Source organism: Pseudogymnoascus verrucosus, assembly GCF_001662655.1.
Source record: "Pseudogymnoascus verrucosus strain UAMH 10579 unplaced genomic scaffold scaffold_56, whole genome shotgun sequence".
NCBI lineage: Eukaryota > Fungi > Ascomycota > Leotiomycetes > Thelebolales > Thelebolaceae > Pseudogymnoascus > Pseudogymnoascus verrucosus.
Window position 1 is genome coordinate 51,666 of NW_017263707.1, and position 24,081 is coordinate 75,746.

The window sequence follows — 24,081 nt, forward strand, 5'->3', positions numbered from 1 at the left end:
GCTGTGCTGTAGAGTGTGAAGTGTGTTTAAGTGTAGTGTGCTCGCTCGTTACATAGTTACAACAGTGGTGGGTGGAACGCGTGGGATCCCCGCTCACTCGCTGTGTTTATATTTCTTCTTCAATCGGGATTCTTTCTATTTTTGGTTCTGGTAACTAACTAAATAAGCCGTTGGGTTGGTGGGTGTTTGAAACCCACCGAAACAGGTAGACTGACAGGCACAGGCACAACACAACAGCAGCAAATAAGCAAATCTCACTAAATCTCACATCTAAAGCATCATAGAAATGAATTTGTATGTGTGTAAAAAGGGTGGTGTTTGAAATTAGATATGTTAGGTAGAGTAGATTAAGATATTGATAATAAATTTTCCTTTTTGTTGCCAAATCTCATCGATCACCATTACCATTCATCTTCTCCCCGTGCCTCTCGTTTCACACCCCCCATTCTCATCCACAACTCCCCTGTGCTCCCTCCTCCTTATCCTCAACAGAGGAAGGAGGAGGTGAGCCAACCCTCCTCAAACTCGCCAGAGACTCATCTCCCCAGCCCCGAGTTTGCTCCCAGTCTCCCTCCCAAGAAAACTGCGTGTCTTCATTCAGTCATCTCCCATGATGATTCATCACGTCATAAATGCATCCCTCCCCCTGTCTCTGTTCAAAATCCCAGGCTGTTCTGTACTCGTGGCATAATCGTCATCTTTTCATTTCGTTCATCATCGTCAAAAAAGGGTCGTTTCGTTAGAAAAAGAAGAAGTTAGAAAAAGTAGAATGTTTGTTGAAACTTCGTAGACGATGGACGGAAGAAAATGGTATTTGCGTGTGTGTGTGTGTGGTGTGCTGTGAGGCCGTGATATGCTCGTGTAAATCTTTTCATTTCATTTCATTTCGTGATCCTCCCATCCCAATTCCTTTCCGCCCATTTCCAATGTTCCCGTCCTATTTCCCTTCCCTACCCAACCGCCCGTTCCGTAACCAACCGGGGAAAAAAGTAAGAGTTGAATCTCCAAAAAACCAAAACCATCCTATGCGCTAAATGCAGTAAAACTAACTAAAACAGAAAACTCAGATATCCATCGCTGAAGACATGATTGGGTGTGACAAGATATGATGGGTGGACAATTTGTGCAGGTAAAGGAAAATGGAGGAAAATGCAAATGAGTAAAACAATTTCTGGACAATTTGGTGCCTCGTGGCAAAAATCAAAAAAATCAACGCGCGCTCGCTGGGTTCGCTGGATAACATAAAGAGTAAAAGAACTGTCGGTTCAGAGACCGAGGACATGAGGGGCGTGTGCGTGGGCGTTTATCTTCGTGATCATATCGTGTCGTGGTCGTGTGTAACAAAAGAAAAAAGAGTTGAGAGTTTGGCTGATATAGTCAAGCCTATGAGTGAGTGCATCACCGCTCAACCGAGAGCCTCGCACTCCTCACCACCTCCACCCTCGCACTCCTCTACCAGCCTTGCAAACCGCCTAACAACATCTCGCGGTACCTGCTCCCACAGTAAGCTACGCGTATACACCTCCGTCTTACTCGCCCGCGCACCCTCACGCATGGCAGCTAAGCTGTCAGCGAGATTGCGGCGGCCGGCGCTACTACTCGGCGCCGGCGCGGCGGAGAAGGACGGAGAGGCAGCAGCGTTGTACTGTGCGGCAGACAGGGAGAAGAGTTGCTCGTGCTGTTGCTGTGCGGACGGGGCGGTGAGAGAGTCCGCGTATGCGGCAAGTGGCGATGGATCAAGGTCGGCGAGTGAGACGTGCGATGGCTGTGTCCAGTCTGCGTGTCCCTGTGCGTGTGCCTGTGCAGATGCAGCGACAGAGGACATGGCACCGGCAGGCATGACGGCAGAAGCGGATACGCCGGCATCATGGAGGATGTCGGAGAGGATGGTGGCAGAGGCTGCACGAACATCGTCGGACATGCGCGGGATAGACGGCGAAGAGCCCTTCGATGCCACAAAGGCGCCGAAGAGGAGAAGCATGAGAAGGAGGCCTTGTGCAGCAGGCTTATCGGCGTCGGACAGGACGGTGGATGAGTCGCCTGACTTGGAGACGGTGAGGGCCTGCGACGGGTTTTCCGCCTTGATGGTAGGCGAGGAGGGGAAGTCGTGCAAGAAGGAGATTCCGTCCCACGCACCATCCATGGTGAGGGCATCGATATCGGCAAAGTCGCTCGAGAAGCCCTGCTGTTGCTGGGGTTGCGCAAGCGCAGCACCCTCAAGCTTGGTGACATGGTCACTCAGCACGCTGACCTTCTTGCGTAACTCGCCCGTCTCGATCGTGTGTGCGCGCAGCATCTCCTCCTTCTCCATACGCAGGTTCTCGATGTACTGCTGGTACTGAGCCTCCTTGCGTGTGCAGGCATCGAGCGCAATCTTGACGTCTGCGAGTTCCTCTTCGAGCTCGGTGAGAAGGGCGGTGTAGTGCTTCTTCTCATCTTCCAGACGCTCAGTGTGCTGCTTCTTGCGTTGCCGCGAGTCGAGACTGATATAGTTAGTTGATGTACCGTTAGAATGTGGGGTTTTGGGGACTTACGCTGCTTGCCTATTCCTCAGGAGGCGCTTCTGTTGCTTGAGCTCCTTGATCTCGCCCTCGTCGGTCGACTGCTGGATCAGGTGATCGATATTCAAGAGGTTGCGCTCGGCGGGGATGTCGAAGCGGGCGTTCTTCTTGCGAATACCGTCCCGTCGCATCAACGGCGAATGCGAGCGAAGCCCTGGACTGCCGGGTCGCATGCGCTTGGGCATCCCGCGGTGCTCCATGCTCTCCGGTACGGCCCAGTCCTTCTGTGGCGACGCTGGCATGGACTCCACGACTGTGCTGGCGGGCGAGAAGAGCGGCGGTTGCGTCGCTCCATTGCCGAAGAGAGTGTGTACGGGCGCTGTCCTGAAGCCGGAGTTGCTCTGAAACTCTGCAGGTAGGCCATCAAAGGTCTGCATCGGGGTGCAGGACCCTGAAGTGTTCGGTAGCGACCACCCGTTGTGGGGTTGTTGTTGCGGGTAGTTGTTGCTCGCCTGTCCCATGTTGAGAAACGGGTTGTTCGGGTTGTGCTCGCCGAACGGGTTATTCGAGTTGCTGGGCTGCATGTCGACGTGTTGCCAGTCTTCTGTCTTGGGGGAAAAGAGGGCGTAGGAGTCTCGCCTGCTCATGGAGGGGGACATCTCGAGGCCGGAATCGAGAGCGCTACCGTCTAAGATGTTCTCGTCGAGGATGCTGGCGTCGTCGTCGTCGAAGAACCTCTCGTTTTGTGTGTCGATGGAGAGTTGTGATGGTCTGTAGAAATTGTTCATTTGAAACCCCGCCATATTTTTTGGCCTTGGGGTGGGAGGAGGAAGGGTTGTTGTAGTAGTTGTAGTTCGTTGTTGGTTTGATGTTCCCGTGGCGGAAGCGAGGGAGAGAAGAGGTTGGGTGCGGGACGATAATGGCGGTGAAGCGAATTTGGACGATGCGACCGGGATGTTGTTGAGTCGATGTCTTGAAAGTACGCGCAGCGGAAGAGGAATGCCTGTTGCCGGTGCTAGGGGTTGAGGAGGAGAAGTAGGTAAATAGTAGTGCAGAGGGAGTAATAATGATAAGTGATCGATCGGTGGATGTGAGGTGAGGTGAGGAAGTGGAGGATGAAAAGCGGTGTTGGTGTTGGTATTTGATATACAACGGGAGGAGGTTGGTTGGTGGTAGTAGTGGTAGTTGATGTAGGATGAATGGATGGAGGGAGGGAAGGATGAAGTAGTAATAGTAGTAGTAGAGTAGTAGTAGGGTAGTAAAAGAAGTAAGGTAGTAATTGTAATAATAGGCGTGATCGATGCAGGAAGCGTATCGATGTTGTGTGTGGGGGAAATATAAACTGTTGGTATTGATGATATGGACAAAAGGTGGGATAAGAGGTGGGAGGGTAGTGTGTATTTATTTATTGCATGCACGGGAAGGGACGGTGCAGGTGAAGATGGGAGGTGGGTGGTGGAGATGGAGGTGGGTGGGTGTAGATGGGCGGTAGATGGGTAGGAGGAGATGGTAGAGGTAGAGGAGTGGAAGACTGGAAGACTGGAAGAACTGGAAGAACTGGAAGAACTGGAAGAACTGGAAGAGCTGCGGGAAGAGCGGGTGGGGTTCCAGTGTGTGAGTGAGAGTAGAGTACAAGCAACCACTGTAGGGAATAGAGTGTTGAGAGAATGTTGGGCGAGGATGTGATGGGTCTTCAGAAGACGGGCCTTCAGTTTATCCAGGGAGCAGTAAGTGATGAGAGGACGAGTATGAGAGGACGGTGGAGGGAAGGGCGAACGACACAGGGTGAAGGGTGAAGGGGGGGTGGAGATTGGGAAGAGATGAGAGGGATAGGGTGATGAATGGGTGGTGATCGGAGACTCATGAGAGGGTCAATGATGGAATGATGGGTTTTAGAGGGACCACAGGAGAGACCGCACAGGCAGGGACAGAGACAGGCAGGGACGACCGAGACCAAACAGAGCGGTGGGTTGTGATGCGGTCTGTGACTGGGAGGGGAGAGGAGGCCGCCAAGTGAGAGGCCTAGTGGGGTTGGGAAGGGGGCAAGAGGTTTGTGATCTGAGGATTGTGATTTGCGCGTGGGAGAGAGGGATGAGTGAGAAGGGCTGACAAGACTGACTGAGCGACTGACCGCGGATTTGAGGCTGGCTTGGGTAGGAAGGGGGAGGGGGAAGGGAGGAAACAAGGCCAAGAGGGAGGGGATACAGCTATACAGCTAAGATACAGGGAAAGAAGATACAGGGAAAGAGGGATACAGCTATGATACAAGGAAAGAGGGATACAGCTATGATACAAGGAAAGAGGGATACAGGGAGAGAGAGACATGGCAACACGGATTATGACATTATGACATACTGGCATACAGATATACAGACATACAGTTACAGAGTTAGTCAGGGTGTCAGATATGGCGGGAATAGTGGAAGTGGCGGGAGTAGTGGGAGTAGCGGGAGCAGTCTTGGAGCAGAGTGGGATCAGAGAGACCGAGTGGACGAGTGAGAATGGGAGGAGTTGGGGTGACAGAGACATGGACAGAGACATAGACAGAGACACAGAGATAGAGATAGCTATGCAGAGGTGGGATAGAGGTTTACACGGATTATACAGAGAGGGCACGGATTATACAAAGATACAGCTACAGAGCGTACGGACTATACAGATACAGCTACAGAGCATACGGATTATACAATACAGCCGAGAGAGTGCACACGGATTATACAGATATTCACTCCGAGAGTACAGAGAGATCCTTAGACATGGTGAGATGCAGAGATGCAGATATACAGCATACAGAGATACACAGAGATACAGAGTCGACATCATACAAACACAAACACACGCAGTAGGCAGTACAGATCCACACGGCGTACACACAAACCCTCATACACTCTACTCTCAACACACAATACACAGGCACAAAATATCCCTACCAACCGACAGTCCTTTCCTTCCTTCCCCAACTGACTGGCTGACCATTTGTGCACATCTACATCCACAGTTTTGTGCACAACATTACCATAGCAGCATCGCGAGACAGAACAACAAACACCAAGCACCAAGCCCAACATCCAGTAATCCAGTCGAATCCATTCACATCCAGTCCAGTGACAGACAAACCGATAGTCACCCCCCACCTCACACGCCGATCTCACGAGACTATCTCACTCACGCAAATCGCCAAACATAGCACAAACACACCCCAAAACCCATCCAAACGGATCTCTACAAAAGCGCCTCCCATCCTGCCTCTCGTACAGCCTATACGGCACCGATGTGACATCAAGTCAGTCGGTGGACTGACTCTCTCACACGCGCGTCCTCAACACTTCAGGTCCGTCCGCCGTTCTCTGCGCCCACATACAATACAATACAATACCATACGGAGTCTTCCTTGGTAAAAGTGCTAAGCTGCTAAGAAACTATAAACCGCAGCATCCTAAACCCATAAGGCACGCACGAACAGAACGTCCACGACCACTCACCAGGTTGGGCATCTGCAGCCCTACTTTCGCTGGGCAGGAATATCTGATCTCACCCACCGTCCATCTCACTTCCACCCTCTCCCCCCCCAGCTATCCATCCTCATAGGCCACAACGACCTCACCAAGCCCTAACCAAGCACAAGCCCACTCCCACCTCCCACCTCCAGCCCAGCCAGCCAGCCTAGACAGATCAGCCCATCCCCATCAAGCCGCGTCGTCCAAGCTCTCTCCAGAAAAGCAAAAAGGCACGCACGCCTGATCCCGCACCAGTGACCACACCAGTGACCCCCTCTCGCACCTCCCCACGTCCTACGATTCGCGCTCCAAACCCACCAAGCTAGTCGCCCCCTCGCGGACGCGCCCCCATCTCCCCATCCAGCCACCCCCCCTCGCCCGCCCACCGTCGTGACGACCTGATTGGGACGCGAGCGAGAGGCAGTTTGCCCAGCCTGGACAGGCGGTAGACGTGCATACGGCGCCGATGCTGCCCAACCTCGCCTCGTCCGTTTGAAAAAGCAGCTTCTGCGCTTCTTATTGGTGAGAGCTGACGGAGGTAGGTTGTTTACCTTGCCTGCTTGGCTTGGGTAGGTATGGCGGTTTGTACTATTATGGGAATACGGGAAGGTCTAGGATGAGAGGGGGGGTGTCAGATTCGCGGGATCGCTGGCTGGGTTGGTTGTAGACTTCCTTCCTTCTTTCCTTCCCTTCCCCTTCCCTTTCTCCACGGCGCCAGCCAGTTCTAGAGTAGACTACGTTACAGTACCAACGGACCACGGCTCGGGGCGCGCGAAAATCCCCCACCCCCTCCATCTATCTGTCTGTCCCTGACTGTCGTTGCTACCACACACGGAGAATACGTAACTCCGCTCCACCCACCGCTGAATCTGAATCACTCCCATTCGCTGAATCACGACCCCTCCCAGCGTCAACACACTGAACCCCAACTGAACTGGAACACAACCACCCACAACCATACCGCTCCGACGCGCCGGAACGCCATGTCTCGCCCCCTTCCTGCGCGGGATCGGAGGATGTCCGTACGCGACGCGCGGGGGATCTGTGTGATCCTCGCCTGGGTGTCGGGTAGGAAGGGAGCAGATGTACGGGACGGAAGGGGGTATGAGACCGAGAGTGATGGCCGTGACATTCCTCTACTGTAGGTGCAAATCCCCCACTCCCGCTGCACCATCCAGCCAGCCAATATCAGAAACCTGAATCAGTTCAGCCCAGAAAATGGGGGATTAATTGCCTATTCTTGTTGCCAGCTGCTGCGGGTGACACCTCATCTTTTCCCTGCACCGCACTCACACTCACACTCACTGCAGTCACCTCACACCCGCTGAACTGAACTGAAATTCCTCCCAACCTCCGCACACCGCACACCGCACACCGCACACTCGGTACCCTAACCCTTCCCTCCCTCTCTACCCGACCCGCACCGATCCACCGCTCCCGCTCTCCCGGTCCGCTATCTACCGCGGAGCTAAGCTTGGGTCCCGGGTTTCTGTTTGTTTGTCTGTCTTGGAGTTAAGGGATGCGATGGATCATCAGGGTACTGTGCGCAAATCAATCCATCACCGCCGGGGTACGGTACTGTGAGACTGAGACTACCAAACCCCATCCATCACCGCTGGTCCCCTAGCCAGACCCGCTCCGGCTCTCTCTCTCCCACCGCTCATCGCCCAGCCCATTGATTTTTGTGAGCGGAGAGGCGAAGGGGTTCAGGTGGAGTGAGCAACCCCTTCCAAAAGGAGCGGTGACTTCACCTCCTCTCTATTTTTGGTGCGTAGACAAGTACCGGTCTCCATTCCACTCCACAGCAGGGTACGTGTACCTTACATTCATTCTGCGAAAAGAGAAAAAAGGCGGTAAATAACCCAAGAGCGATTCATTCGATCGATCAGCCTTCTCTACCCGCTGTTCCCCGGTTGAGCGTAGGCAGGGGCGAGGAATGTGAGTGTTGTCAATGAGTAATTGAACAGTCCACTTAATATATTGACAGACAGATAGAGAGCCAGTCACAAAAAGCAGTTTCGTAATTAACAACCAAACACACACACACACACATTCAACCCATCACGTGACACCCTCCTCCTCATCTTCCTCCTCCAACCACACACTCTCCCTCCGAACGAACGAACGAACACTGCTGCAAACAGACGTACCTGCGTCCGTCCGCCCCACACGCTCTTCTTCTCTTCCCTTCCATCTTTCCGATATGATTACCCACCTAGTATACGTGGGAGCCGTTTCTATCCCAAGCTCCACGTCTCACCATTGCAAAGGCAAACGCAAACGGGGATTCTGGGAGACTTGGAATAAGCGGTGAGGTGGGTGTGTTTTTTAGGGTGTCTATTTTTTGTTTTGGATTTTAGGATCCACATATTCCTTCACCAACGAGCGGTCCAGTGACGCGTTTGCTTACTATGAGCGTATAAGCCGAGAGATGGATGAGTGAGTGGTTTACACGTGGGCGTTGGCACTGGGTCGCTGGTGGGGTCAACTAGGCAGCAGGGAGTTTCATTTCTTCTCCTTCTTCGTCTTTTTGCTTTTTTCTTTGGTTTTCAAACGCGGTGTGTGTGTGCACCGCCCCAGGGCTTGGAGACCCTCTCTCCCTCTCTCTTGCGGCGGTGAAGAGATGGGAACTCAGGGAGAGGCTGGGAAGTGAGAGACGGGTATAGGGACTGAGACGGAGGGGCTGGAAAGTAAGATGGATCTAGCGGGATGTGAGAATGGGGCCGAGATCTAGAATGAGAATGAGAATGAGAATGGGAATCGGAAACAGAATGTCATAATAACCCCCCAGCCACAGTGATCTAACACATGGTACGCATGGTAAGCACGGGAATGTAAGGCGAGGTGAGGTAAGGTGATGCACAGGAAGACAAATGCGTCCCAACCAAGCAAGGAAGCAAGGGAGCGCGACCTCCCGACCTCTCCCCCCTTGGTTCCTCGCGTGGAAGGCGACTTTTGGGAAGATGGATGGATGGTTTGGGAAGGGGGGGGTTGAGATTTGTCACGGGGGTGCTGGTGGTGGTGATGGGTAATCAGATCGGATTAAATTATATCGAATCATATCATGCATGCACTGCGATAATCGCGTGTTTGCTTACTGGTTTGCTTGCTCATCTATTGTTGGTCTTTTTGTATTGTTTGTGGTCTGGGTTTTTCTTAGATAATGGTTGGGTTTTGTTGCTGTTTTTTCTTTAGTGTTTTACTTGGGGTATATTAAATGAGGCCGTTTTGTAGAGATAGGGCTGTTTGAAGTTAGTATAGTTAGTATATTTTAGTTCTGAAGTTTAAATCTTTAGACATAAATATAGTCGCCATTTTTATATAGAAAATCGAACCATCAGTGCCTAGCTCTATCTCTGAGTGACTAATATAACAATTATAGCCCTGAGAAAGGGAGTAATTTAGAGCCTCTATTTTAATTGCAGTAGCTATAATCTCAGTCGTCGTGTATAGTCCATCTCCCGACTTTTGGGCCGTATGAGTAGATTTATGAGTGAAGTTTATCATATGGTCTTAAATCGATTTCTTAATTACAGTTGCTATAACCACTACTACTATTCAGGGTCCCTCTCCTGACTTTTAGACCACACGACTAGACTTATGAGTCAATCTTATCATATATAATCCCAAGTTAGTCCCTCCTCTCATAGTCACCATCACCAACCTCGTCACACAAACCCGTCTCCTCAACTTCCTCAGTATCAAAATGTCTGATAACTCCATCGTCTCCTTTGAGACCCTCATCTACGTAGGGCTATCCATTACAAAAGTCGAGGAGTTATGGAACCGATGGACACACTGGGAAAGGGGAGAATACGACCCACGCCGAGAGACTGATCCAGATGATGGCGGTTTAACAGTCATGTTTGACGACTTCATTGTTGGCTGGTCAGTTACGAATAGAGTAGATGCTGTGGGGGACAATGACGACGAATGGCGGGACTGCCTAGATGCATGTGGCATCAATATGCCTACACAAGATGCCATTATGGATCCCAACTTCGCCCATATCCGGCGTTCAAACTCCTGCCTGTACTGGGCCAAGGAAACTATTGAAATGCGATACAGAGGGCTCTCAGAAACCCAGCCATCTACCTCTAACTCTCAGCAACCAACCACACCAGAGACCGACTTCAACAACCAGCCCCCCCTTAATAAGCCCGGATACACCACCCTTTTCAAATCCATAGACCGCGGCCAAATCACAAGACTCCTTGACCAAAACGGCAAATTAGATAGAACCGGGGCCATCCTAACCCCAGCCCCCTCAGATTTCAGCGGCACCAGATCCCTCTACTACTTCACCCCCGACCACAACCTCGCGCGCCACCAAGCCGCATACGCTAAACGCCGTGCCCCCCGCGAATCCATCGCCATCATCTCCCTCCTTATCCCAAACACCGCGATCGAAACCCTCCCTTCCCCAGATTTACAGATCGTATCCTGGCCCAGCAACGAGTGGAAGGAACTTCTCTGGCACAGCCGCAACCAGAAATTCCTCCCACCCCATCTGAGGAAGTACCGTGATGCAACCCTTGTGATAGGGACGGCGGCGTATGGGGCAGGCGCCGTTTACCAGGGGATGAGGACGTGGGAGGAGGTTGGAAAGGAGAACGTATTTTGCGTGGGGAAGCGGGGAAAGGGGGAGGGGGCTGTTCAGTATGTTTTTTCTGCGGAGAGGGAGGGGTATGATTTTCTCACCGAGCATGCAGAGGATGTCAAGGTGATTCCATTTACAGCGGGGGCGCTAGAGGAGTTTCTCGCGGATCCTGCGGGGTAGGGAGTGGACATTTTGCATGCCTCCCTCCTGAGGAAACTGGGTGTATTAGACAGACTAAGTTCATTGAATCAAATCAAATAATTTTACGCACTACGAGAACCATTTGTTTGTACAGGTAGCACATTATCATCCATTGCAGATTCTAGAGAGGGAAGGCACGATCGAGACATGCTTCCTTCCATGTATGGGATATGTGATATGAGGAAGGCGCGATGGACGCACTTGCCATTCTATACTTTATGTCATGCAAAGATTCCAGAGATGGAAGGCACAATCGGGACACGCTTCCTTCCATATTCGGAGAATGGGGTCTGGGATGTGAGGAAGGCACGATGCATACACTTTTCATTCTATACTCGGCGCAGATTTTAGAGATGGAAGGCACGATTGGGACATGCTTCTATCTATATTCGGAGAATGGGATCTGAGATACAAGGAAGGCGCGATGCATGCACTTTCCATTTCATGCTCGATGCTGTGGGCTTGGATTTTCTCAGATAATTTGTAGTTTTATTATTGTATCTTCTCTCCTATAGTTTCTTCTCTTGAGAGTGTGCTATTCTTTCTGCTTTTTCTTTTTCTTTTCTTCTTCTTCTTTTTTCACTTCCTTGCCTGCCCCCTTGCCTGCTCCCTTGCGCACGCCAAACAAAAGAAAAAGGGTCGCCAAACGAAAAACGTAGATCATAAAACTCCCCGCCTCAAAGTGAGGGAGTGGGGTATCTATCATCTCGCATCCATCAATCATCCACCCATCCCCCAACCCCCCGTCCAAAACTTCCTCCTTGGGCTCCCAAGCGAGGTTCGGAATCCAAACACCCGCTGACCACACCACCGAGCAACACGCAATCAAGCAAGCAAAGCAAGGAAATGCTAAGGCGAGGCAGGGTATCTAGAGTAGACAGATTGCCAATGATGGGGGCGGAGAAAAGAGGAAAATAGCGGGATACTTCTCTTCCAGACGAGGTGGGAGTGTCCAGTAAACGGGCGCGTAGACCTAGATATTAGCATGCCAAAGTTGCCCATGACGAGCTGAATGAGCAGTCATCACAGCTGCACGTAATCCTTCTCGAGCATCTCTGCATCCCCCTCCCCCTCCAGCCCCAGCACCTCCAGATCATCAGAATCCACATCGTCACTCCCAATCTCCTCGCCCTCCTCCTCCTCGCTCTCCAGATCGCTGCCCTCCTCCCCCTCCATCGCCGCGTTCTTGCGCAGCATACTCGCCTTCAGCCGATGCGGCAGCTTACATCCCTTCGTCTTGCACTCTCCCGTCCTGCTAAACTCAGGACACTCCACTACATGTCGCTCGTCGCACTCCGCGCCCCGCTCGCAGTACCCGTACACAGCAAACGCGCGACACACCGGCGCCGATGCCGATACCCGCACGTGCGCGTACCGACAGCTTTCGTTGGCGCAGTTGCCCCGCGCGAAGTGCAGGCAGGCGGGTGTCCGCGAGGGCGTCGCCTCGTGCGAGAGGTCGCAGGAATCGCCTGCGGCGCAGGTGCCCGTCTGCAGGAAGTCCTTGCAGATAGCGACTTTGGCCGGGTCGTGAGTGTAGCGGCAGCGTGGGCCCTTGGGACAGATACCTAGATTTATCAGTTAGTCTCATGTGCGGGCTTACCGGGGGATTGGTAATTCGGGAATAGTATTGGGGGTAGTAGTTGGGAATGGTGATGGAAAATGAGGTACCGGTCGTAGAGAAGAGCCTGCACGGCTCGTCTATCTTCTTGATGGCTGCGGGTTGCCTAGAGTGGGAGTGTGTTAGTCTTGTCCTTGTGGAACGGTGAGGGGTGTCACGCGACGAGGCTGCGCGCATGTCGTACCGTTGCGCCTTGAGTATGCCAGAGCGGTAAAGATTTCCGTTCTTGCTGCGGTAGAAGCGGACGCCTCCGACGGTCGCCGACTTCGGGGTCAGTTTCGCGGCGTTCTCGTCGCCAGGAACCTTGGCCAGTTTGCTGCCATCCTTCATGACGCGGAAGCGGATGCCCTCGACTGTGATTTCGTAGTTCGGTAAGGCTTGGGGTGCGCGCTGATTTACGCCGTGGGGCCCCATGTTGCCGCTCAGTCGCTCCAGGTGTTTGCTCAGCTTGTACTTCTCCCTGTCGTCTCGCTGCTTCAGTCTCAGCTTGCGCGTCTCCTCTATAGCGCGGGCACGATCTTGGCTTTGCTTTTCGTATATCGCAGGGTTGATCAGCTGCATGTGCCGATCTGTTTTCGTGACCCATGCCGGTGCTGTTGCTGTAGCCCCAGAACTGTCATCCTGGGCGCCGTCCGCCTTGGATCCCGTGTTTGCGTTGTTCAGGACCAGTGTTCTGTTTCGGTGGATGGTGTTAGGTTTGCCTCCTCGATAATATCCTCTGCCTCTGCTGTAACCTCCACGCGAAGGTGGTCGGCCTTGACTCGAGTGGGCATTATCTGCGTGGTTGTTAGGGTTCGATCCGGTTGATGGGCTTCCAGTTGGTGAATACGTACAGTTTGGAGTAGGATAGGGCGCTCCAGGTTGTGCCTGGAAGTTTGACGCCGATGTGCTCGCTGGCTGTTGGTTCTTGTGGCGATTTATCTGACCTGCAAGTTTGTGAGTTTGTTCTCCTCTTGGATTAAGTCTCAGGGCTGAATTACCTGCCAGTTTACTGATCCTGGTCATCATCTCCTGTTCGGACTCCATATTTGCAAGATCCTGTTCGTCAGCAGTTTCTTCTCTGTTCTGTTCAAATTATGTCGTGGTTGAGGGTAAATGTTAAACCAAACTGTAGGATCGATGAAGTGATGATGAGTGGAAGATGCGCGAAGTGGCGCTTAGCTTGCTGTACTGGAAGGCGGCAAATACAGGCAAAAAGAGAACTAAACCCTTTTCAGCGAGTAGCTTCCGCGCTCCTCAGCCTGGTTCTTAGGTCTCGCCACAAGCTGTCGGCTTTGTCTCATTCAACCTTCTTTCACTCATCCGTGAAGATTGTGAGCACGGCAAGGGAAGGGCATATACATATTATACTGGTCATACAAGTTGCCTTCAGCTTCATGGAAAACGTCCGCTGAACTCACCAGATTGTCAGGACAATGGCGGAGCCTCACATTAAGCAAGACCCATACATCAAGCGCGACCCCGACACCATAGGGGCCTCCCCCGCATCATTCGCAGACTCGGAAGCTTTTGAGGATGCTGGGGACCTAGAGTTTAGCACCGATCCCAACTTCCAGAACGTATATCTCGCGCGAGTGCCGAAGTACCTCTGGGAGCAATGGAACGACTTGGATGATGACGCTGAGATCCGGCTGGGTACGGTCAGAAAGACTGTGAACACGAATAGTGATGGCGTAAAAGATGTACATATCACAACTTCATTCTACTTGACTTGCCACTGACTGTGAATAGGTGAGCCTGACGATGCTCCTCCGGCCCGACCTGGCGCAACATCAAGCGGTCCCGAAAGAGTTCAGCCTGGATATCACCGCAGAGACTGTGGATAACACATTCGTCTTCACGGAACAGGATCTTCCTGGCTTTAAGTCCAAATCACGCAAAGGCTTTGACCCAGCGACTGCCAATCTCCCCGCGCGCCTCACCCGTCCCAAGTTCGACAAGCCAACCGACAAGCAGCCATGGGATCCCAAGAAGCGCTTCCAGCCATACTACAAACGTGCCATCCCAAAGAAGACCACGCTCGCCGGCCGCGTCGCCCACGAGATCAACTGCGTGCCTGTCGACAACCCCGAGACGAACCGCCTCTTGGCCCAGCGCACGATCGCCGCTATGCAGCCGCGAAACCGCACCGTTTTCCTCTCAGGCACGCGGTCTCGGGAGGCAGGCTTCATCCAGCCTGGAACCATTCGCGCCCAGGAGGCATTTGGTGGCTTCATCAAGAACACTGGAGCGCTCAAGTCGAAATCTGGCCAGGACACAAAGACTGCTCGTATGCCTCAGAACGAGCTACTGGATCTTATCTTCCAGTGCTTCAAGGAGTTTAATTTCTGGTCGATGAAGGCGCTGCGGGCGAAATTGCAGCAGCCGGAAGCATATCTGAGGGAAACGCTGGAGAAGGTGGCGGACATGCCGCGGAGTGGACGCTTTGCCATGCACTGGACGCTGAAGAAAGAGTATAAAATGAACATCGACGAGTCGACTGCTGATGCAGCCCCCGAGACGGAAGAGCTCGATGACTCGGAGATGGCGGATGTAGACGACGATGAAGATGATGATCTCAAGTTTGAGGATGTCGCATAATTGCATGGGAGGAGTTTGGGCGCGGTGCTTACAGAGGGAAGGCGAGGATTTGTTGTCAGGGTTGCATTGGAGGCGCAAAGGGATAGCCACTGTCTATGGGGCAATATTAGGCAGGTAGAATGCAGGTACAAAAAATAAGCATAATTACAGGTGTTATTGAAACTTCTGGATTTGGCAGCTATTCTATTATTGATGGATCTGATATTACACTCTTATCATTTAGTTCCACCTTTAAGTACATGAGATATCCGGGTCGTCTTGCATTATGACAATGTGCATATGAAATGTCATATTCTTGCGGTGAATACATCATTCAGATGTAGGTCACTATATTTCTATATACGCCACATACCTCCGTAACTCAATATCTCTACTCGAATTTCCACAACTTCACCAACAGGCTGTCCTTCACCTCCGAAGAAGCATCTTGCTTCGTAAAGATCTTCTTGGGTATCTCAAATTCCACCACTGGCGTCTTCTTCACCTCCTTCAAAAGCTCAGCGTCAAGCATCTGTGACGAAGTTAGCATATGCACTTAATATAATTGGAAACTAGACTTACACTTCCGTACGAGTGGTCGAGGAAATCCTCCAGACTGTATGATTGTTTTGTGAACTGCTCCGATATGATCTTCGCCAGAGTGGCGACGTTGGGGTGGTAATGTGACTGTAAAGTCACAATCTCCCATAAACTGCTTTCGATGGCGTTGGTCTCCATTGGGTCTTCTTCGCCCTCCAGGAACGGATCTTCCATCCCCTCCTCGAGAAGCTCTTCTGCACCTTTCACCTCACGGTGAATCATAAATGTGCAGGTGGGATGCTTCTTGAGGAAATTGTAGATCCAAGGGACCACCGCAACTATTCCAGCAGGAGGAGCGTACAGTGTTAACCTTGACAGGCGCTTGATAAAGCTTGCGACGAGCACGGCGGGCAAATGTGTAGAGGACATAAACGTATCCAGGAGGCGGAAGAATTTGGAGCGGTGTTTCGAGTAAAGGATGCCAGAATCGAGTAGGGAATATAACTTCCTGTAGAAGAGCGGGTAATCCAAGTTTCGCTCTTGAATCAGGTAGTATACGCCGGAAAGCGCTTGGAGTGATGTAGATCCGCCGGTATCGTAAGAATCGGTTAAGAAATCCATCAGCAGTTCTGGCTTGATAAACCAAGGTGCAATATAAGAGCTCATCATCCCTAATATGTTCTTGCGCTGCTCCTTTGACAGATCCTGCTTGAGGACTGCAAGCCAGGCAGCCTGTGCCTGCCTCTTGTGCGCCGACAAGGAGTAGAGGGTGTGTGAAGTCCTCGTGGGTGCGGCTATGTAGAAGTCTTCCAACTCGTCTTTATCCTCTGGCACAGATTCGATGATAGCCAGGATACCAACGGCGTTGTCCACAAGCTGGCCCTCTTCCTCAAGAACCTTCGCAATTGCTTCGAAAGTGTAAAATCGAATATCGTCGTATTCCTCGACATGTTTCTCCGCGAACTCCTTGCGCACATCCTCTCCATCCTCCAAACCCAAGAGCGTTCGCACCAGGTCGGTCAGGAACCTCGAGGGAAAGTTATAGTCCTGGCCATTTTTCACGTATGTGCCCTCGGTCTTCAGCATGCGCATGCACAGTGCAAGAATAGTCTGGGAAACCTCCGGCGACTCAAGAAGCTCATATAGCCCGGTCTTATACTCCAGGTACCGCTCTTTGAGCCACGCCACAACCACCTCGTCTTTCTCAGAGCTCCCCGCCTTCTTGGTCAACTCTCCGGACGCAACAAGTCTCGAAAAGACTCGGCATAACGCAACTGAGGCAATAATTGCATCCTCAGACTCAAGTAGCTTAATTAATTTCGGAATGTTGTTGTAATTCTTCTTTGATTCGAGGATTTCGCTCTCAAGTAAGAGGATTTGCGCCTGGGTATCGTCCTCGTCGTCGCTGCTCTCCGATTTGGCGCGCTTTGCAGGTTTTCGCTGGGAGTCCACTCTCTTCCTCTTCGCTGCACCAGTAGCCGATTTTAATATTGACGGCATGTCGAATTGTCTTGGTGTTCGTGTTTGAGCGCCGTCTCGATGGTGAGGCTCTTTCCCAAAACTTTTTTGGAATTTCGTTCAGCCTCGCGTACACGTGACTTGACGCTTTATTCCGAGCCGAAGCGAGGAAGCTTTAACGTCGGTTCCCGTTCTTCACGACAAGACCACAAGCTCTGCATCATCCCCCCTCTCATCACAATGGCATCACGCGTGGCAAAGACCGCCCTTGGTATGTAGTCCCAGTCGCGGGCAATTGGCGATTGATCAATTGAAGCCGTAGGCGATGTGCTGACAGCGACAAAACAGGGGCCGCACGTCTCCGTCCAACCGCTACGGTTCGGGCTCTCCCAACTCTGGCCAGCACCGCCCGATACAACTCCAGCGTCCCCGCTGAGGAGCCAAAGAAGAAGGCCCAATCGATCCTCGATTCCCTTCCAGGCAACTCCCTGGTCTCCAAGGCCGCCATCCTCTCCTCCGGAGCTGGCGCGTCCATCTTCGCTCTCAGCAACGAGTACTATGTCGTCAACGAGGAGTCCGTCGTCGGTTTCTCGCTCCTCGCCATCTTCTTCGCTGTTGGCAAGTACCTTGGACCAGCATACTCCGGATGGGCCGAGGGACAGATCAGCAAGATCCGCGATATCTTGAACTCTGCCCGCGCCGACCACACCGAGGCCGTCAACGCCCGCATCCAGAACGTTAAGCAGATGGGCGGTGTCGTCGACATCACCAAGTCTCTTTTCGAGGTCTCCAAGGTGCGTTTTGTAGATTGATTGTCGTTTGTGCAGATTGCTGACCCGAAATAGGAGACTGCCCAGATCGAGGCCAAGGTTTTCGAGCTCGAGCAATCCACCGCCCTTGCCGCTGAGGCCAAGAGCGTCCTCGACTCGTGGGTGCGTTACGAGGGACAGGTCAAGCAGCGCCAACAGCAGGAGCTTGCGCAGTCCATCATTGCCAAGATCCAGAAGGAGCTCGAGAACCCCAAGACCCTTCAGAACATTCTCCAGCAGAGCGTCGTTGACGTTGAGAGTACGTTCACATCACACCCAGATCATACACCGAACAATGCTAATATGGATAACAGGAATTGTTGCCCAGAAGGCTTAGATGGCAGTGAGGCCTAATAGAGATTTCCTTTTGTCACTGTCAAATAGAACCCATGTGCCATAGTCAATTTTTATATCTCTTCCAAACATGTATTACCTAGCTGCACACTTCAATGCACTAGTGCGTGAAATAGCCGTCCTAGAGTTTCTCCTGCTTCTACTACTATGCTTCACAGGACACATTCATGTTGTGGTGCTTTTACCGGTATTGCATATATACTTCTATCAAGATATTGACGAACACGACATTCAACCATCAACAGGGATACGAATAAACCCAAGATGGACTCTATCACAAGCTCTAACTCTGTTCATCTTCCAACCACCCTTGATGGAGTCTCAATGTCGGTGGATTTGCTTCGACAAATACGGTTCGTTGATACAACTCTTCCCTCCTACCCCGTTCGTCCGGTCTGCACCACCTCCAGCCCCAAAAACCTCAAAATGCACATCAAGGCATTCATTAACCAGAGCCAACCTCTTGTTCGACTATGCCTCGAACAGGTTTCTAGCATTTGTATTGACACGTGATTTAAATCAGTTTGGGGTACACAAGAGATCCAAGTGAATCTCCTTCGGACATCATGCACTCTTCCCTATCGGGATATGTACGAGGTATCCAGTGTATGGAATGGTTAAGGGTGGCGAGTTAACTAACCGCGCTCACTGACAACATCGCCAGTTCACCTTCAACACATCAACCCCAAAACTATAGACAGCCATTTCCCTTCATTTGAGGCGGTGCAATGATCCAGTTTCCCACTCTGGCAATGTGAGCGGGATACGGCAACGCTGCCACAAGCGATGACAACTGCGCTTTTTATTTGACCAATCGCAGTGAGTCGCGATCGGCACAAGGCACGCCGATTGTTGCCTACACCCTGATTTCGCAAGGCTGAACTCTGGAAATAGCTCTTCTGGATTGGGAATCATGTCGCGCTGTTGGCGGCGGCGGCGGGGTATATAAGTAGGTGGGAGTATCTCCCCGGAATGACGCATTTATCTCTTCTTCATATTCTGAAGTGTTCTGCTTGACAGTTGAATCCCTAATCCGCAACTCAGCATTACAAGACACTCCAGAACCCCGCATTAATATCAAACACTCATACCAACCACCACAAGTTATAACAAAAGTTATAACAAACCCTCACAAACCAAGAACCCACGTAACAACTCCATAAACTTTCACCTCCAACCCCCCAGTCACCACCATGGGCAAATCCGAAGACGCCAAAGCCCTCGCCGCCGAATCCCCCTCCTCCCACGTCGACACCCACGGCCTCATAGTCACCACCATGAACGACATCCCCGGCTACCGCGTCACCAACGTGCTCGGCACGGTCTACGGCCTCACCGTCCAAAGCCGCAACTGGGGCGCCGACATCGGCGCCATCCTGCGCTCCATCGTCGGCGGCGAGATCAAGCTGTTCACGAACCTGATGTATCGCACGAGGAATACGGCGCAGGAGCGGCTGGTGGGGGAGGCGATGGGGAGGGGTGCTAATGCGGTTATTGCGCTTAGGTTTGATGCGGCGGAGTTGTGTGGGTTTGCGCAGGTTTGTGCGTATGGGACTGCGGTGGTGGTTGAGAAGATTTAGGGAAGGGATGGTGGTTAGCAAGGCGCTATTGGGGGGACGTTGGAGAGAGATGTGACAATGGTGACGGAGGCAATCGCTTGGGTGTATGGCGTTATAAGTTTATTTTGATATGCTCTTCTTCAATACCCAGAACTATCCATCCATCTACAAGTATCATCCACAACCAAACACAGTGACAAAAGACAAAAATAACCCCGCCAAACCTCACCCCCCCCCCAACCTCTCTAAACCAGAGATACTATACCAAAACCCTCCTACCAAAAGAATCCCAGCCCCAACCGACAAAAAAAAATGTAAGCAAACCAAGCTCCCTGCCCGGTTCGAACGAGCGACCTGAAGATCTGCAATCTCCCGCTCTACCACTGAGCTAAAGGAGCCGAGGTCGAAATTTCTTCGCCTACCACACCCCATCACACACCATCGCCTTATCAGTTAATCAGATCAAAACCTTGCTATCTCACGTGTTCTTCCCTTAGATGGCCCAGATGGTGCACTTCTAGCTCTACTAGCGCCTAATCTACATAAGAACGATCACATTAAGCTTGTATATTAGATAGATGAAGGTGATATGGGTAAATTCGGTCTAAATGCTGCAGTGATGTGGACAAAATCATCAATCTAATAATTGGGCAATTAAAAGTCCTTTTTAAGAGACAATCTGTATTTCGCTCGGCGATTCAAATAGTTCCTAAATTTTCTAGCTGTTTTTATTAAAGATTGAAGGCTACCTGTACGTGCAGTCTGCTCTATCCAAGACAATACATTCGTTTGGAGAAAGGTGTTCAATGAAATTACGGGGAATCCAACGCTAATAGCACATTTAGTAAACAAATCACTAAGTTGTAGCGCATTTAGTAAGCGCATTTAGTGGATACATCGCTAAGTTATAGTGTAATTATCATCGCTCGCTGCGTTAGAAGTTAAAGTATTACTACCATGTATTAACATTTACATTGTATCTCAGGCATCTACAAAAACTATAACTCCACATGAGTGTCTCCTATTATATCATACTGATCTAAGATACCTTCTACAGCACAATACGTCCTATTCATTCTTGTCTGCAACCAGAACGCAGCTCCTCTAGCGGCCCCGTACGTCAAGTCATCTGGTATGATAAGCTCGACGTGACCCGTTTTGCCGTTTTCTTCCCTTTCCGCAGTCCATGACTCTCGTAGTATGGCCTGGACGACATCATGCACGACATCCAGAAACTCGGGGGTATTAGCTGCCTCTCCTGCCACTAACACTGTAAACAGTGATTGACAATCATATGTCCGACCTCGCGTTTTGTGTTGCTTAACAAGAGAGAGGAGATGCGTTTTCAATTCACTCCAGTATTGCTTAGGGGATGTTGCTTGGCTCACCTTGTCGAGGCCATAGCGAGGGTCTATCGAGGTGAGGCTGTGGTCTAATGGGTTGTTGAAATAGCACCCGGTGCGTTGGAAAGATGTATATAACGAATGGTTGGTGAAGCTTCAACAACACGTCAGTCTCAAAGATTACACACTAGCAAATAAAGTAAAGTATCCGTCACTTACCTAATGAAAAACACAAGACCAACTACCGCGATATCTCCTTCTACCTCCATCCAGTGACCTGTACACCAGACGTTCTTACATACCGACCGATCTTCACTCACTAATATAGTATTGACTTCACCAAGGTAGATCTCCCCGTCAGCCCACAAAGTCCATGGCTCGAGGTCGGCAAGCAAAAGCGCATCATTAATAACACTATCGGTTGGTAACTGGTTATCTAAGGCTGCCATCCACGGGGCAGTTACTGCCACTGCTTCGACCTGGATCTGGATCTGCAACGCCGCCTCGGAAGCCGTCTTAAGCGCAGCAACCATCTCGGACAGAACGGCGCACTTGTAGCTAGGGGCAAGTCCAAGGATTTTCATAAGGCTCCGAAACAATGACAGCCAGCGGCCCACTGTACCCCGGTAGGAGAGCCAGTGTGGTGTTGTTGGTTTAGAGATTAGGTTTTCCATGAGGGCTGTGTAAGCGGCACTCCCACGGATCTTGGCTAAAGGAATGGTTGTGCCATTCTCGAAGCGGGCGACGGAGGTGCTGACGCAGAGGTAGTTGATGTTAGTGAGATAGTTAAGATGCTGGGGAAGAGTAAAGGGTTTGTATGTAATGAGTGTTTGCAACGAGAACTCACGCACCCATATGATTGGCCTAGATCAAAGCCAAATGCAACTGCATCTGGTGTAATTCTACCCAACAAACTATAGCCCTCGGCTCGTGGAATACAAGATGAAGCGACTAGAAGAGAGATCAGAAATGAACTGAGACTAAGTATAGGCACGCGGTTCCGTCTGTAGGTTGGTAGTAATGGGGACATGATGTGCCGGTGCGATTTGTAGAAGTACAGTGTTCTCTGCTGCTCTTTCATGATAACTAGTTGAATGAGAAATCCAAAAAGCTGAATTGCTGGCGATGTTGGTCTTGGTGCCTCCTAGGTGCAAGGTGGCGCTGACGTAATTATATCGACGCTGATACTTATACGAGTACAAGTTGAAGAAAACCTAACTAAGCATAGCGCCAAACACAGACCCCGCTATATCTCATGGTGCAACAGTCCAGGCACCCTGTGTCACAGCCAACAAGCATACGTTAGTACTATGATGGACTGACACAGCGGGTTAAGATAAGCCAAGGAAGCCATCTATAGTAGAGCTAGTGTTAAAATTAAAGAACGCGAGAATCATAACGGTGCCTATAAGTATCTGCACAAAGCTACAGTACGGCGCTAAAAGTTCTCGTACGGGTCCGTGTAGAACACGCGAAAAGGTAGGCTGCTTATTCCCAATTTAGAAAAAGCCCATCCTTCCCCCGTCCCTCCCATTTCGTAAAGCGGTTGTAACGGCTGAAACCGTGGGTGTGCGCGGGAGCCTACCAGCCAGCCCAGCCAAGCCCTATCTCATAGATCCCCCAAATCGATTACTACCCGCACATCGGTAACCCACTTGCCTCCTACATCACCTACCTCCCACGCCAAGCGCCCCAGAGCTCGACGACCACCTTGGGAGATGGCACAAGAATATGAAAATAGCACTACAAACATGCCTAGGAACGCCAACACATTATGCATCGAAGCATGTAGGGCCGACGATGTATCGCTGATGGAACAGGCTTTAGCAATGGCCGCTGAACCTAACTCGAGATTTACAGCTCAGCAAGTCGCGCAACTGGGCCTTAGCCGCTCAGCGAGCAGGAGAGCGGTTCACGTGCTTAAATATCTAGTCGACCACCTTCACGACGCTGATATCGCAGCACTGACTCCGGGACAAATTACGACCAATGAGGATATGGGCAAACCTTCGCTAGAGGTCCTTGAGATCCTTGTTGCTCACGGATGGGATATCAATACACCCGGTGTTGGTTCGACGTTGCTTTGGGATGTCGTAACATATCACGATCTTGTTAAATGGTGCTTGGATCACGGCGCTAAAGTTGACATTCCCGACTACCAGCCTGAAGTCATCGGTAATGTGACGAGGCGCAATCATATGCCACGCCCGACAATTCTCGGCGCGGCGGCGTCGCAGGGCAGTATCGAGACATTGGAGCTACTAGCAGAGCACATGGCTCCCTTGGACCCACGGACACTGCACCTTGCAGTCGAGCGGGCCACCATCTTAGCACCGAGGGAGGGTGAGGAGCCCAGCCCATCCTATACAGAGCGTCTAGACATGATACGCCATCTTATAGATGTCGCCGGGCTTGATGTCAATGCCAGAGAACCCAAGGTTGGCAGCACATGCAACACGGCACTCTGCATCGCGGTTGGACGTCTCAACCATCAAAATTTCCAAGAGCTGGTGGACGTCTTAATGGATCGCGGCGCGGATCCAAATCTGAATTGTAAGACGCAGGAAGATGCACCAGGTTGGCCGAGTGCCATGGTTTGCGCTGAGACTCATGGCACTAAGAAGTTCTTGCAAGCCGCAATGGACCGGCAGGCAGAGAAGCAGGGCGAGAAGAGGGGCGATACAGATTGACATAACGACAACAAGCTGCGTGGTGGTGAATTGAGGTTGGTACATTTTGCTTGATATTGCGTTGTGCACGAAAATACCATTGCAGCTTCGATTTTTGAATATAAAAGGGTCAACATGCTACTAGGGACTACGATCGAGATATATTTTACTCCAAATCCTCCTTTCAGTCCCTCTCCCCTCTTTCTCCTTCCGCCGGTATTCTACCTATCATTATCACCCGAAGCCATCCTCACAAACTCCATTCCCCATCTCCAAACGTTGCAGCCCTTGAAACGGTTGACAAATACTCGTAGTAGTACGTCCTACGCACAATCACTAACATCATCACACCCGCGTTCGGCTCCCCTGGACT

General features: G+C 51.3%; 9 protein-coding genes and 1 non-coding gene across 10 annotated transcripts; 5 read left to right on the forward strand and 5 right to left on the reverse strand.

Annotated features, from left to right (window-relative positions):
- Positions 1-301: 301 nt before the first annotated feature.
- VE01_09056 (uncharacterized protein) lies at positions 302-4,569 on the reverse strand. Its single transcript, XM_018278473.2, has 2 exons — positions 2,535-4,569; positions 302-2,483 (listed from the first exon to the last, which is right to left on the reverse strand). The coding sequence occupies exons 1-2, from the start codon at positions 3,302-3,304 to the stop codon at positions 1,406-1,408; spliced, it is 1,848 nt and encodes a 615-aa protein (XP_018126577.1). The 5' UTR covers positions 3,305-4,569; the 3' UTR covers positions 302-1,405.
- Positions 4,570-9,704: 5,135 nt separating this feature from the next.
- Positions 9,705-10,778, forward strand: VE01_09057 (uncharacterized protein; the record flags this gene model as incomplete). Its single annotated transcript, XM_018278474.1, has 1 exon — positions 9,705-10,778. The coding sequence occupies one exon, from the start codon at positions 9,705-9,707 to the stop codon at positions 10,776-10,778; it is 1,074 nt and encodes a 357-aa protein (XP_018126576.1).
- Positions 10,779-11,255: 477 nt separating this feature from the next.
- VE01_09058 (uncharacterized protein) lies at positions 11,256-13,557 on the reverse strand. The gene is made up of 5 exons (XM_018278475.2): positions 13,398-13,557; positions 13,251-13,343; positions 12,602-13,193; positions 12,468-12,523; positions 11,256-12,364 (listed from the first exon to the last, which is right to left on the reverse strand). Exons 1-5 carry the CDS (start codon positions 13,441-13,443, stop codon positions 11,823-11,825), a joined length of 1,329 nt encoding a protein of 442 aa, XP_018126605.1. The 5' UTR covers positions 13,444-13,557; the 3' UTR covers positions 11,256-11,822.
- A 66-nt stretch (positions 13,558-13,623) lies between these two features.
- VE01_09059 (uncharacterized protein) lies at positions 13,624-15,303 on the forward strand. Its single transcript, XM_018278476.2, has 2 exons — positions 13,624-14,099; positions 14,149-15,303. Exons 1-2 carry the CDS (start codon positions 13,833-13,835, stop codon positions 14,995-14,997), a joined length of 1,116 nt encoding a protein of 371 aa, XP_018126604.1. The 5' UTR covers positions 13,624-13,832; the 3' UTR covers positions 14,998-15,303.
- On the reverse strand, positions 15,163-17,050 carry VE01_09060 (uncharacterized protein). The gene is made up of 2 exons (XM_018278477.2): positions 15,559-17,050; positions 15,163-15,508 (listed from the first exon to the last, which is right to left on the reverse strand). Exons 1-2 carry the CDS (start codon positions 17,014-17,016, stop codon positions 15,368-15,370), a joined length of 1,599 nt encoding a protein of 532 aa, XP_018126543.1. The 5' UTR covers positions 17,017-17,050; the 3' UTR covers positions 15,163-15,367.
- Positions 17,051-17,116: 66 nt separating this feature from the next.
- Positions 17,117-18,209, forward strand: ATP4 (atp4 subunit B of the stator stalk of mitochondrial F1F0 ATP synthase). Its single transcript, XM_018278478.2, has 4 exons — positions 17,117-17,245; positions 17,323-17,768; positions 17,820-18,042; positions 18,098-18,209. The coding sequence occupies exons 1-4, from the start codon at positions 17,215-17,217 to the stop codon at positions 18,118-18,120; spliced, it is 723 nt and encodes a 240-aa protein (XP_018126544.1). The 5' UTR covers positions 17,117-17,214; the 3' UTR covers positions 18,121-18,209.
- On the forward strand, positions 18,210-19,871 carry VE01_09062 (uncharacterized protein). Its single transcript, XM_059464032.1, has 2 exons — positions 18,210-18,490; positions 18,661-19,871. Exon 2 carries the CDS (start codon positions 19,331-19,333, stop codon positions 19,715-19,717), a length of 387 nt encoding a protein of 128 aa, XP_059319350.1. The 5' UTR covers positions 18,210-18,490; positions 18,661-19,330; the 3' UTR covers positions 19,718-19,871.
- Positions 19,872-20,021: 150 nt separating this feature from the next.
- VE01_09063 lies at positions 20,022-20,094 on the reverse strand (the record flags this gene model as incomplete). The annotated part of the gene is made up of 1 exon: positions 20,022-20,094. It is a non-coding gene; the product is annotated as a tRNA-Cys (tRNA).
- A 580-nt stretch (positions 20,095-20,674) lies between these two features.
- On the reverse strand, positions 20,675-22,184 carry VE01_09064 (uncharacterized protein). The gene is made up of 3 exons (XM_059464033.1): positions 21,891-22,184; positions 21,259-21,792; positions 20,675-21,193 (listed from the first exon to the last, which is right to left on the reverse strand). The coding sequence occupies exons 1-3, from the start codon at positions 22,118-22,120 to the stop codon at positions 20,695-20,697; spliced, it is 1,263 nt and encodes a 420-aa protein (XP_059319349.1). The 5' UTR covers positions 22,121-22,184; the 3' UTR covers positions 20,675-20,694.
- Positions 22,185-22,566: 382 nt separating this feature from the next.
- VE01_09065 (uncharacterized protein) lies at positions 22,567-23,990 on the forward strand. The gene has a single exon (XM_018278481.2). The coding sequence runs from the start codon at positions 22,758-22,760 to the stop codon at positions 23,727-23,729; it is 972 nt and encodes a 323-aa protein (XP_018126540.2). The 5' UTR covers positions 22,567-22,757; the 3' UTR covers positions 23,730-23,990.
- Positions 23,991-24,081: the final 91 nt, after the last annotated feature.